Source organism: Gavialis gangeticus, unplaced genomic scaffold (assembly GCF_001723915.1).
Source record: "Gavialis gangeticus isolate Ggan-Ray unplaced genomic scaffold, GavGan_comp1, whole genome shotgun sequence".
Taxonomy (NCBI): domain Eukaryota; kingdom Metazoa; phylum Chordata; order Crocodylia; family Gavialidae; genus Gavialis; species Gavialis gangeticus.
In genome coordinates, this window is record NW_017729032.1 from 160,454,688 (window position 1) to 160,469,165 (window position 14,478).

Below are 14,478 nucleotides of genomic sequence, written 5' to 3' on the forward strand. Positions count from 1 at the left end.
GTAGAGGGTCCTGGCTGGCACAGGGAGGGGTGGCACAGCCAGTGGCTGTGGTGACAGTGGGGAAGGGAGGGGGGTGGTACAACAAGGAGGAAGGAAGGAAAGGAAGAAGGAAGGTTGAGCATCATCCCACCTTGGTCTCCTATAATCCTTTAAGGTTATATAAAAAGTTTTTATATCATTATTTAAAGCATTTATATTTTATATCAAATTCAGGAAATGGAAAAAAACCAAGACTTTCTCATGTGTTTATGAACTATGGGTGGTGGTTAAGGGCTGGGCCCTTAAGAGGCCCTGGCTGAGCCCAGTAGACTGGGCCCATGCCTGCCTGCTCCAACAAACCCCAGCAGCACTGCCCTCTCCAGGGAAGGCTGGGGATGGGGCAAGATAAAATCAGGTGTAGTGGAGGACGGTCAGGCACCCTGAGTGGGAGGTGTAGCAGGATGCTTAAGGCATCTGCCCCTTTCAGAGGCCATAGCAGCCTGTAGGTGGGGCCAGAGCTGAATATGGGGTAATATGACCCCAGGAGCCCATGGGTGGTAGCTAGGGCTCCCCTGATTGAAGGAGGGCTAGGATTATGTAGGATATAAGCCCAGACCCTGCAAGCAGCTGACAGTGAGATTCTGGAAGCTGGTGAGGAAATATTGCCTGGCAGGAAGGCTGCAGCTCCTCAATGCCAGCAGGGAGAAAACAGTAAGAAGCCTGAAGGTCTGGGAAGGAATCATAGGGATGGAGGTTTCAGGGGACCCAGTATGGGGTCTGTAGCCCTGAGAGAGGTGCTGCATGTCTGGGGACCTATTTAGGGGTCTGGATGAGCCCAGAGTGGGGGGCTGTGTTTGTGTGACATGTGGAGGGATCTGGAGCCTAATGAGGGGTTGAGTGTGGGAGCCCAGAGACCGGGGGAAGAAAGCTGGGTCCAGAGGGCCTAGGGCTGAGATGGACCTGGCCAAGGGGTCTGGAGGTCTGTAGTAGTAGGGGTGTATGAAATGGCCTGTATTCAATTCAGATTCGGCCTGAATCAGGGACAAAGATTCAATTCATTGATTTGGATCACTCTCTCTGATTCTACTTGGCTGAATCCAAATCTGAAGATTCAATGTGATTCGGAAAATCAATGATTCGGCCATAGGCGCAACTTTAAATGTTTTTTTCTACGTACCTTGAGGTACCAGCCATGGCTTATGAATGCTGCAATGCTGGGGCAGATGAAGCGTCCTGCAGGAGTGCAGGGTGGGGGGCAGGGGCACATGTGCTTGGCGGCAAACCCAGAAGTGGACCAAAAGTACTTCTGGTCCACTTCTGGGCGGGTCTGCTGAGCAGCACATGGGGGGGGGGGGCCCTCCCGGGCCCCCCTAGCTCATCATTCAGCCATGGGGGGACTCCAGGTGCCCCCCCAGACCCAAGAGGCACCAGTTGCCAAGCCAGAGAGGTGGGGGGGGGCAGCAAACTCCCCAGCAGACCTGGAAGTGCACTTCCGAGGCTTCTGGGGCTTCTGGTGCACTTCCAAGTCTGCTGCCAAGCGTGCTGGGGAGTCCCCCATGCTTCTGTGGGATGCTCCAGCAGCCCCACCACCACACCATTCATGAGCTACCTGGTACCTTGAGATATGTAGAAAAAAACAATTAACGCTGGGTCTATGTCTGAATCGCCAAATCTTTCCGAATCTCTCTGAATCAGTTCAGAGGGTTCCAGTTTGATTCAGAGAGATTAAAGAGTCTTCTGATTTGATTCAGGTTCAGAGATTCAGCCATCAAATTGGGCCGAATCTCTGCTGAATTGAATCAGGGACCAAAGCTTCGCACAGCCCTAGTCTATAACCCAAAAGGGGCAAGGAATGGGGCTGGAAGCCCATGCCCCAGGAGGGGTATGTAACATCAGGATTGCCAGGGCAGGATAATATGGAGGTGGGTCCTTGGTGTGACTGACAACTGTACCCTACTGAGATTTGTGGTCACAGTGGTTGAGCTGCTTGTGGTAGGGTAGCCCCTAGAACAGGGGTGGGCAAAATATGGCCCATGGGATGGATCCAGCCCAGCAAGTGACTTCATGCCACCCAAGGGTAGTTGCCTATCAATTCACTGTATCTGGCCCAGCCCCAGGCTCTGCCTGCTGTGTCGGCCCCATGAGGGCAGTGTGTGCTGCACTCCTGCCCTCACCTGAGGGACACCCCAACCCCAGTCCTGCAGGGTGGAAAGTAGTGGTAGTGAGCAGAATAAGGGTGGAAGCACTAGGGAGGAAGGTATGGAAGCATTGGAGGAGTGGGGGCAGGCAGGTCAGCAGGGGAAGCAGTGGCAGCAGTGGGAGTGCAGGGCATGGGCTGGCAGGGTCCACCTGGCTTCATCGCACAAGGCTCCTGGGGCTCGCATACAGTTCCCAGGTTCTCCACCTGAGCCATGTGCCTCTGTGGGGAGCTCTACGCGATGCACTTGATGGCCTGGACCTGCTCACTACCTTGCACAGGTCATGAGGAATGACAGGGAATCAGGCCGGCTCACCCCTGCTCCCTGCCACCCCAGTCGAGCCCCATGAACTACATTTCCAGCTTCAACCTTGGGGCTTCCCTCAGCAGCACAGGGTTTGGGCATGTGAGTCCCCATGATGGAGCCAGCAGCCTGGCCATGTGCAGTCCTGGGGCTCACCAGTCCTGGAGCTTGCCAGGGGCCACACACACCCCACCATACACATGCACACATACTTCCCCATGCACATCCCACACCTACACCCCTCCCACACACACCCAGCCACCCTCCTCTCTACACACCCCACATCCCCACACCCACAGCTCCCCCACAACTGCCCTGCATACACACACCGCAAATCCCCCATACCCACCCACTCTCCCACATCCACATCCTCCCCCACAACTCCCATGGCCCTGTCCCACATAGTGAGATTTGGGGGGGACCCAGTTCCCCTCCCCACTCCCCACCCGAGTCCTCCATAGTCTTGTCCCAGCCTAAGAAGGGGGATGGTGAGTGCTGAGCTGACAAGATCATGCAGTTGCCTGCAAAGAGCCATGCCAAACCAAGTCCCAAGGCCCCTATTCCATCGCAGTGCTCCCAAGCCTTGCTAGGGTCTGTCCTATGCCTTTAAGCTGGGCACAACACATGAGAAATCTTAACCTAAGGTAAACTGAACTTAATTGAACTGGAATTTTCCATGCCTGCCAGGCCCTTTTCCCCTAGACAAAGGGAGGAAGGCATCACCACAGATAACCCCTGGCAGCAAGGGGTGGAGGCTTCCCCATGACCACAGATAAACTCTGGTGACAAGGAATGGAGCTGCCACATGGCAAGGTCAAGGAGTGCAGGGAGGCATGGTTCTGCAGGCTGCATGCTGTTGCTGCAGTTAACCCTCAGTGGCTTGATGTTGGGAGCAGAGCTGTTGGGCAACAAGACCATGGAGACCATAGAAGCATGCTTTCCCAGGATCCATGCTCCATGCCCTCACTGCGGTTAACCTCCTATGGCTCTGAGCTAGGGGAAAAAATTAAGTTAAAAATAATTTTTTACTTGCTGCTTTTCTGTGGCTCACTCTTAAAGACAGAATGATGGTGTTGCAAAAATAGGTGTATTGATAGATTTTTCATGTTGAGCCAGAGGAATAAGATTGCTCATAAATGCCTAAGTCTACTTTGAAGTTCCATAGGTGAAACAAAATCTGCCCATAGGTGTCTAAATCCTTAAACACCTGAACTAACTGGTTGAAGATGTAAATGCTCTCAGGGCTGGAACTAACACTGGTGGAGTTCTACCTGCTTTGATCAGTGGCACACTTTTTTCTCACTAATCCAAACAACAACTGTATTCCACTGTATGGGTGGACTGTGTTGAGAATTAAGGGAGTTGAGAGTTAAAGGAAATAGTGACTAAGTAGTAAAGCTATCACAAGACTTCCTATTATGTAAGGAAGAACAAAGGTTACTATACAGTGACAAAGTAGAAACCATATTATTGCTGCACCCTTCCAGCTTCAGACTTGAGCATTGCAGTCCTCGCTGGGCATCATTGTTGCAACATTCTGCTAAATGAGATAAAGGAGTTTTGAGAAGGTAGGCATTTTTGTCTATTTATGATTTCATCTGCCATAAATGTTTTCAGTGGAATAAATGTCTTGAATGAGCACTCTTTTTGCTTGAGAGAGGCTGAGACAAAGTATTTAGGATCTGTTTATATTTTCCCATATAACTGAAATATCTCTAAGAAATCAGTAAAAGAGTGCTCAACTTTTCAACACTACTGCAATGTCCAATAAAGATGATGCCAAGGCTTTTTCCACTGTGCAGTGCTCTATTTCACTCAACACCTTTCTTTTTTTTAAGCCACAGAAAATCATAGAATCATAAAAAAATCAGGGTGGGAAGGCACCTCAGGACGTGATCTAGTCCAACCCCCTGTTCAAAGCAGGATCACCCAACTAGATCATCCCAGCCAAAGCTTTGTCTAGCCAGATCTTAAAAATCTCCAAGGATGGAGATTCCACGTCCTCTCTGGGGAACCTTTTCTAGTATTTTACTACCCTCCTAGTCAGAGAATTCTTTCTAATACCTAGCCTAAACTTCCCTTGCTACAACTTGACACTGTTGCTCCTTGTTCTGTCATCTGCCATCACTGAGAACAGTTTAGCTCCATGCTCTTTCAACCCCCCCTTCAGGTAGATGAAGGCTGTTATTTAAATCTCCTCTCAGTCTCCTCTTCTCTAGACTAAATACAAGCCCAGTTCCCTCCAGTCTTGCCTCATAAGTCATGTTCCCCAGCCCCCTCACCATTTTTGTCACCCTCCACTGGACTCTCTCCAAGCTGTCCTCATCCTTTCTCTGTTGGGGGCCCCCCACCAGTACTCCAGACGTGGCTTCACCAGTGTTGAATAGAGGGGAATAATCACTTCCCTTGATCTGCTAGCTACACTCCTACCAATGTAGCCCAGTGTGCCATTAGCCTTCTTGGCAACAAGGGCACACTGTTGGCTCTTATTCAGCTTATTGGCCTTTGTAACCCTTAGGTCCTTTTCTGCAGAGCTGCTGCCCAGCCAGTCAGCTGTACCGGTGCATGGGATTGTTCCATCCTAAGTGCTGCACTTGTCCTTGTTGAACCTCATAAGATTCCTTTTGGCCCAATCCTCCAATTTGTCTAAGTCACTCTGAATCCTAGCCCTACCCTCCAGCATATCTACTACCCCCCTGCCTTCTCTCCCCCTCCCCCCCACCCCAGCTTGTTGTCATCTGCAAACTTGCTGAGGGTGCACTCTATGCCATCTTTCAGGTCACCGATGAAGATCTTGAACAAAACTGGTCACAAGACCAACCCCTGGGGCACTCTACTTCATACTGGCTGCCAACTAGATATTGAGGCATTTATTACTACTCTCTGAGCCCAATGCTCCAGCCAGTTTTCTGTCCACCTTACAGTCCATTCATCCAGCTCCCTACTTCCTTAGCTTGCCTGCAAGAATGTTGTGGGCTATATCAAAAGCTTGCTAATATCAAGGTAAACCATATCCCCTGGTCTCCCCGCATCCACAGAGCTAGTCTTCTCATTATAGATGGCAATCAGGTTAGTCAGGCATGACTTGCCCCTGGTAAATCCATGCTGACTGTTCCTGATCACTTTTTCTCCTCCAAGTGCTTAGAAATGGATTCTTGGAGGATCTGCTCCATGATTTTTTCAGGGACTGAGGTGAAGCTGACTGGTCTGTAGTTCCCTGGAACTTCCTTTTTCCCTTTCTTAAATATGGACACTATGTTTGCCTTTTGCAGTCATCCAGGACTTCTCCTGATCACCACGAGTTTTCAAAGATGATAGCCAAAGGCTCTGCAACCTCATCAGCCAACTGCTTCAGCACGCTCTGGGGCATCCCATATGCCCCCATGGACTTGTACATGTCCAGCTCCTCTAAATAGTCTGTAATCTGTTCTTTTGCCACTGTTGGCCACTCACCTCCTCCCCAAATTGTGCTGTCAGGTGCAGTAGTCTGGGAGATGACCTTGCCTGTGAAGACTGGGGCAAAAAAGACATTGAGCTCTTCAGCCTTTTCTGCATCCTCTGTCACAAAGTTGCCTCCCCCCCTTCAGTAAGGGACTCACACTTTCTCTGATCTTTCTCTGGCTACCAACATACATGTAGAAACCATTCTTGTTGCCTTCACATCCCTTGCTAGCTGCAACCCCAGTTGCACTTTGGCCTTCCTGACTTCATCCCTGCATGCCCGAGCAATGCTCTTATATGTCTCCCTACGTATTTGTCCAAGTTTCCACTTCTTATATAAGCTTCCTTCTTGTGACTTAGTTTACTGAAGAGTTTCCTGCTAAGCCAAGCTGGTCTTTTGCCATGCTTGCTCATCTTCCTGCACATCAGGATGGCTTGTTCCTGCACTCATAGTAAGCCTTCTTTAAAATACAGCCAGCTCTCCTGGACTCCTCTCTGCATCAGTCTGGCTTCCCAGGGTATTCTGCTGTTGATTTTCCTGAGTGAGTCTAAGTCTGCTTTTCTGAAGTCCAGGGACTTTACCCTGCTGCTTTCCTTCCTTCCTTTCCTTGGGATCCTGAACTCAATCAACTTGTGATCACTGCTACCCAAGTTGCCATCCACTACTACATTCCCAACCAATTCTTCCCTGTTTGTGAGCAGCAGATCAAGAAGAGCACAACCCCTAGTTTGCTGCTCCAGCACTTGCACCAGGAAGTTATCCCTAATGTTCTTCAAACACATCCTAGGTTGCCTCCACACTGCTGTATTCCCCTCCCAGCAGATATCAGGGTGACTAAAGTCCCCCATGAGAACCAGGGCTTGTGACTGGGAAACTTTTGCTAGCTGTTTTGAAGAAGGCCTCATCCACCACTTCCTCCTGATCACAGTGGTCTATATCAGACCCCCACTCCAACATCACCCATATTGGTTTCCCCTCTAACCTTAACCCAGAGGCCTATCTCCAGTTTCATACTGGAGCTCTGAGCAGTCATACAGCTCTTTTACATAAAGTGCAGCAACTCCTCCTCTTCTCCCCTGCCTGTCCTTCCTGAACAGTTTGTACCCACCCGTGACAGTGGTCCAGTCATGTGAGCTATCTCACCAAGTCTCTGTTATTCCAATTGCACCATAGTTCTGTAACCGTCTGAGGACTTCCAATTTTTCCTGCTTCTTTTCCAGGCTCCGTGAACTTGTGTACAGGCACCTATGGTAACTAATCAATTGTTCTGATATCTCAGGAAGTATGAGAGCACCTTCCCTGTTGCCCCCTCCTGCTTCCTCTTCCTCCAGGTCTCCCATTTCCCCACTTACCTCAGGGCTTTGGTCTCCATCCCCAGGCAAACATAATTTTAAAGCCTTCCTCACTAGGTTAGCAAGCCTGTCTGTGAAGACCCTTTTCCCTCTCTTTGTCAGGTGGATCCCATCTCTTCCCAGCAATCCTTCTTCTTTGACGATGGGCTGGTGTTCCAAGAAGCCAAATCCCTGCTGGTGAAACCACCTGCATAGCTAGGTGTTGATCTGCAGGATGCACTTATTCCTGCACAGGCCCTTTCCCTTGCCCAAAGGATCAACAGGAACACAACCTGAGCCCCAGACCCCCTCACCCTTGCCCCTAGAGCCCTGTAGTCACTTTTGATCTGCTCAGGGTCTCCCCTGACAGTATCATTGGTGATCACATGAATGAGCAGCATAGGGTAGTAGTCAGAGGGCTGGATGAGTCTCAATAATCCCTCCATGACATATCTCTGATCTGGGCAAGCAGCATACTTCCCAAGACAACAGGTCAGGTGGGCAGATGACTCCCTCTGTCCCCTGCAGAAGGGACTCTCCAACCACCACTGCCCAGTGCTTTTTCTGGTGGCAGTTGTCTCAGTCGTTCTCACTTTGGTGAGGCCTGGCCTGTCCTCCTCCACCAATGAAATGTGCTCTTCCCTCTCTGTTGCCAGGGCAGCACATAAGTTCTCCAGATGAACTGCTGGAGTTCTTCTGGAGAACAAATGCTGCTACCTCAATGCTTTAAAAAAATCTAATGGAAATTTATAGAACACTTTCCCTTGCACTTGGTAAGATGGATATCATTACACAGGCTGTATCTGGGGTCAGATTCTCATCTACCTATTAGGCATATAAGTGTACTTACGCTCCTAAGCATGATTCTGTTCCAACCTACTCAAGTCCCTGAAAAACAGGTATCTGTTTCTTTTTTCCTTTCTCTTCTTTTTATTATTTTTTTTTAATGACTTCAGTCTTAAAGGGTTATATGACAGTAGTATGTTACAAAAACAGAGGCTTTGGTGGATTCTCACCACCTGAACTGGGTGGAATAGTATCACGCACTGAGATTTATGTCCATTTATATACCTAATAGATGGAAGCGAGTATGACCCATTGTACTCAGATACAGGAGGCAGTTCAATGTTTGTTTATAAATCCTGGCTCTTAATTTCACTTAAGTACTATGATATTGAACATTTCACGTCATGGAAATATGTAAGTGTTTGTTTCTACCACATGTGGAGATAAAAGTTTCCCCATGCCATATTAGGAAGGTATAATAGATAATCTGACTTACTAACTGAACTGCATAACTGTATTTACCCTTCTTATCCTACCGTTAGCCTTGATGCCCTACTTGTCCCTCTCTTTCTCTCCCTATTCCTCTCTACAATTTTCTCCAACATACAGAATAGTTCTCTCAGATATGTATGAAGCAGGTTGGAAAACAGAAAGCATTTGTTGTGTCTAATTTTTAAAACTTTCTGTTCAGTTTTTCTGCTCTGTGTTAGTCATATGGACCCTTCTGTAAAGTCACATCCTGATAACCCACATTCATGCTATGTAACAATGACTCCCTAAAAGGAAATGATTCTGACTTATTTTTTTAATGTATGCAGTAACATCAAGAAGGGTCCATCAAGTTCAATGTCAGACATCATAGCTGTCTTGACCTGGGCTCAGTTTCAGTTTTGCAGAATAGCTGTTCTACTTTTCCAGTTTTCTGGGTACTCTCAAGTTGTAACAAAGGTTTCTAGCATAGCATGATGGACGGTTATGTCTGCACTTCAAAATGGAATTGGATTGTAGCCTGTTCTTTTGAAATGGTTGTAAGTTGTAGTGTGGAAAGGTAAAACTGTTCACAGAATATAACCTTGTGCTTACTTTTTCTGTAATTCAAGTGTTCCCTGGGGAGGTTAATCATCATGAAACCTTAACAGATTTGTTTTCATAATAGGGGAAAAATGTGCAATAGTCTGATCTGTTTCCTTGTAGTAATTCTTCTAAGAAGAAAAACACATTTGACAGAAACAGATATTGAAAGAAGAAGGACCCATACTGTTCCAAGAAGGAATTTGTGGGTTTCTATACCAGTGAAATAAAGAACCTTTAGTATTTTATGATCAGATTTGCATCTGAATTTCATAGATTTCATAGATTTCCAGGGTTGGAAGGGACCTATTAGATCATTGAGTCCAACCCCCTTCTCTGGGGTCAAGTAACCCCAGCCAGGTGCTTGTCTAATCTCCTTTTGAACACCTCCAAGGTAGGGGAAAGCACCACCTCTCTTGGAAGCCCGTTCCATATTTTGGCAACCCTCACCATAAAGTTCTTCCTGATGTCCAATCTAAAACTACTCTCTTTCAGTTTATGGCCGTTTTTTCTAGTAACCCCAAGGGGCACCCTGGTAAACAGAGTAGAAGAGCACACCTGTTTGCGGGGCCTGTTCGTGCGGCTCAGGAGCGTGGCTTCCACCTGGCACGGCTATATAGGGACGGGAGGGGAGAAAAACCCCTTCCTGATCCCCTACAGCTGACCCAACTGGCCCAGTTCCCTCCCCTTCCCTCCCCCGGCTTACCTGATTGCTGCTGCTGGCTCCTGCTGGCTCCTCACCCACCAGTATTGCCGCTCCACTTGGTAGGACCAGGGGGAGCCAAGGGTTCATGCGCGCTGCTGCGCACGTGTGCTTCTTTTGGCATCCTGGCCTGACCCAGACAAATTTCGTCCTGCATATCTAAGAGTATGTCTATCCATCAGCATGTCTTGGCACAGATACTCTGAACATGCACCTGATCTTTTTCACATGCTCCAAACCCAAAAATACAACAATCAGACTGATATCTCAGATTCTTATATAGCCCTTACGATAGTACAGGAGTACATCACACGCTTGACAGTATTCCTGATGAGAAGGAAAAAGCTATTAAGCCTTGATGCAGTGCAGAACTGAGACACAGAGGGTGCGTCTACACATGCAATTAAGGTGGCTGAATAAACTTTGGTGCAGTTCACATTTGCACGTGCACCTGAAACCATAGCATGTCTAGCTGGGACAGAGCAATCCTCGATGGCAGGGAGCCTGCCAGCCTGGGGATGCTCTGACCTAGCTCAATGTGCTGCAGAGGGCTGGCTGAGGTAGGAGGTGTTTTTGGTGCTGGGCTTACCAGCAGGCAGCCCCTGCACTGAAATACCCTTGTGCCCCAGCCAGCCCCATCAGTCCCATCAAGAACAAATACTAAAGGTTCTTTACATGTGCATTGCAGTGGAGTAAATAACTCCACTGTAACATAGTACTTGTGTTTGGTAGTACTATCCTAATGGGGAGTTGGTTACAGCTCCACAGTAAACATCCCATGTAGATGCACCCAAGGAGGCTAAGGACAAAATCGTATTTCCCCATGACACTGAGGTGTGTAACTTACAGAGATATGTAAATTTAATTTTTGGCACCTGCACACAACTTGGATTCCATGTGCATCTGTGCACAGAGCTGCCAGGGGTAAAATGGTAGTGATAAGCAAAGTGGTTGTGGGGTTAGGGCACCTCCCTGGGATACAGAAAACCCATATTTTAGGGCCCTGTCACCTTACAGGGTTTGAAACTGCATCTCTTACTTCCCAGCAAAGTGCTCTAACTACCATGAGTCAATATATCAGGCATTGCCCCAAACTCCCTTCAGTCATCTCTTTGTCACTCTCCCACTGCACTTTGTATTTTATGTGCACTACAAAAAAGGATTTAGAGCACCAGGAAAGTTTCTGCAGCCTTTGAAGCAGAAACTTAGCCAGAATTCAGCTCCTTTTCTTAAAAACAATCAAGTTTTACAGAAGCCCAAATGAATCCTAACATCTTTCCTTTTCTTCAGGTGTTATTCCTGTCTGTTTCCAAGCAACATCATGGTGATCACTTTAGGTGTGTCTGCCATTATCTGGTGCATCCTGCCATTTCATCCAGTGCATGCTACTATCCAGTGTACATACTGTAAGTTAAATCCTTTGATCTGAGGCATTTGGAAAAATTGAGTTTCATTTCATTTCACACTTAGGATATTTGCAATGAAGCAAAGGTTGGTTTTCTGTGCCATGCCTAGATAAAGGCCTCTGCACCTAAAAACTTTGAGAGAACTTATCACATCTTTCTGATATTTATTTATAAAACTTTCAGCAAATGAGACAACCTCACCCATTACAAACTTGGCGGTGAATCTGAAAAAACTAGAGCTGACTTGGGACAGCAGTCTCAATATTACCAAATACCAATGTACTCTGGAAACAAAAAACAGGTCTGCAGAAAAAGAGGTAAGTTTGCTACTCACTTGCTGCTAGAAACACTTACTTACGTCTTTCCCTTTTATAGCCTTAATTTCTTAAACAAGAATGTGTGCAGGACTGGTCGAATCTCAGGGTGCCTGTACATGTGCAGGGATGCAGCTCTGATGTGCTGTAACTACAGCATGTTGGAGCAGACTCGATTAATTAAATCTGCTGGAGCATGCCAATTAGTGTGCTCCATCAGCCTTTGTGTCTTATGTATCATTATCCCTATGCTTCAAAATGGCGGTGAGGGCACTTTAACTAAAGCTTGTTGAATGACCTTTAGTTAAAGCACCCCCCACCACCGTTTTGAAGTGCAGTACACTGAATACACGAATCCCTCTAATTAAAGATCCCACCCAGGAGCACATGTAAAGACGCATTTAATATTCAACAAGATTACTCATTTTGTTTCCAAGACCTCCTGGAGGTCTCTGTATGTAGTTAAGAATGAGGGACAATATCCAGAAAAGGAGTGATTCTGAAAATCACTGGGAGGGAGAGCAAGACAAGGCAATGACCAACTGAGCATCCCATTTAGGTCCAGCAATATCATTGTGATGCTGTGGGAAAGGGTAGAAACAAATATTGCTTGATGTCATATTTGCATCGTCATAACAACAACTTTTACTATAGCACAAATGCCAAGCAAATAGATGTCCTGACCCTTTGTCATGCTACATTGGTAGCATGACAAAAGCTACTGATAAATTGTGCTACTTCATTATGGCCATCTCCTTGGTCTATGGTGGTAGCATGTGGGAAGCCCAGAGCTGTCTGCACTCTCCCACCACCCTGGGAAGAAGTCCAGGACTTGAGAGGCCTGAAGTCAGGAAAACTGGGTTGGATTGGTTCCCTCAATCTCCTGGAGCACCTGCCTTGCTTTTCCCACCTAGAGAAATGCGCCCCAGGGCACATCTCTGCAAATGGAGTAATGCCAGCATGGGACCTAGTGAATCCTGGGCACCTTGTGTCTCCATGCTGGGATCAGAAGTGAACCATGCCTCATGAGGAGGCATGGATCAGCATTAATCTTGCCAGGGACTGGGGTACGAGTTGGGTAATCCCCAGCATCCCATGCCTCCATGTGAAGCTGATGCTCTTTGTTGGGTGACACACAGGTCCCACCACAGTTGATCTGCTTCAGCTTGGCAATATGTTTCTACCCTAAGAGTTTAGCATGATGCAAGAATTACTGAGTGACATTCAGTGTTTTGTGTGATGCAGAAGGTCAGTCACATGGTCACAATGTCCCATGGGGGGGGGCACTGTGTGGAGCAGATTTTCTTTTGCCCTTCCAGAAGAGAAGGGAGCACACTGCTGCTATCCATAGTTCCCTACAAAATCTGCTAAAGCTCTTTAATGAAGGAGTTCCATGGACTTTAGTGGGAGAGAAGTATTGGGGGAGCCAAAGACTAAACTGTTCGCACCCCTGGCACCAATGCCTGTAGTTCCCCCTGGATTTCTCCTTCAGGAATTAATGCAGCTGGGGACAGAGCAAATATAGGCCTGGACCCTCACAAGACTTACACACATCTGTAACTTTGCCCACTGTGAGCTGTCCCACTAGCTGCAGCTAGCATTTTGATTGGGTTATTCCTGGGGCAATGACCACCTACAATAGGAAAGGAAAAAACAAAGGATTGACACAAATGTATGTTGTTTTTCAGGTGAACAAGAAAAACTGCATATTTTCAAGGAGGCCTATACATGAAGGAGCAATCTTTAGAGTTGAAGGAAACTATGACATGGTCTCATATTCAAGTGAATGCACATTTATTCCTGAAGGTAACTTTCCAGTGTTTGGGACAGGTTTTGTCTTCTACAACACTGTTAAAAGCAAACCCTCTAAAACACATTTCTTTATAGAAGTTATAATTTACTTCAGTTTCTTATTAAAAATCCTTTTCAAAATCTGCTAAAATGGCTGTCTTATGTAAAAAATCTGGGGCTGAATTCTGCACGAGACATTAGGCCAGCAGAATGGTCCCTCTTTATTGAATCTAAAGATTCTCTGGACCTAGAAAGGAGCTTCCAGGATTACGATGTTCTGCATGGTATTGCTACTTTTGTCTTTTAGTCTCCCTGGAAAGTATCCGCACCCCCCCCCAAAAAAAAACAACCCCTTAAGCTGAAACTAAATGTCCCTCATTTAGCTGCTGCAGGTGCCTAACTCCATGGGTTTTATATTTTTCACCAACAAGGTTCCCCAGACACTAGAAGTTTTCCTTTTGAATGTGGAAGAGGTGCATCAACTGTGACAGAGCTGAACACACTGGCATCCAACTACTCCTACTGGGGTCCAGTAATGAGTCATTCCTCTATCTTGCCTAAAGGGTTTGAACTAATAAGCCTTCCCAGGGCAAACATGTCTGACTAAGGTCCTTGGAAAAATGCAGTGGCAGCCACCAGTTTCCCTGAGAACCTTGCTGCCTTTTTCAATAGCCTTCTAGTCACAGCATTCACTCCAGAAGAAGGAAACCCTGGCTCCATTCCTTCCATAGGGATTCAAACCCACATCTCACATGTAAACTAACTGGCTACCCTCCATTTCCCCTGCTGAACCTGGGTTGCCAGGCATAAATTTAATATGATTCTTTGATCCAGAAAGAGGAAACTAGAGTGAGCCTCTCTAACCTAGATACATACTCTAACAACTCACTAGAGGTGCCTACAGACATTCAGGATAGTTAGGGGAAGTTAGATCTGGTTAAAAATGACTACCCTATCTAAGGGCAATCAGGGTGGGAAAAGCTGAGGGAAAGGCTGAGGGTTACCGGGTGGAGGTTTAGGGGAGGGAATCAAGGGGGCAGGCAGGTTCCATGGGAGGTCATGGGGTTCAGGGAGGCAGGTGGGGTTCCTGCGGGGGGAGTAGGATCTGCAGGAGGGATTGGGAAGCAGGTGGGATCAGCGGGGGGGGGGAGTTG

General features: G+C 47.2%; 1 protein-coding gene across 3 annotated transcripts in view; it reads left to right on the forward strand.

The window, feature by feature from the left end:
- Positions 1–14,478, forward strand: part of LOC109303281 (granulocyte-macrophage colony-stimulating factor receptor subunit alpha-like) — a 61,860-nt gene that overhangs the window by 12,453 nt on the left and 34,929 nt on the right. For 2 of the 3 annotated variants that reach the window (XM_019525458.1, XM_019525456.1), the window contains exons 1-4: positions 3,924–4,048; positions 11,104–11,219; positions 11,403–11,536; positions 13,222–13,339. In XM_019525458.1, the coding sequence (XP_019381003.1) occupies positions 11,135–11,219; positions 11,403–11,536; positions 13,222–13,339 (337 nt within the window). In that variant the 5' untranslated portion in view covers positions 3,924–4,048; positions 11,104–11,134. Of the gene's footprint in view, positions 1–3,923; positions 4,049–11,103; positions 11,220–11,402; positions 11,537–13,221; positions 13,340–14,478 lie in introns of those variants that run through there. The other variant, XM_019525457.1, reaches the window with a different exon arrangement.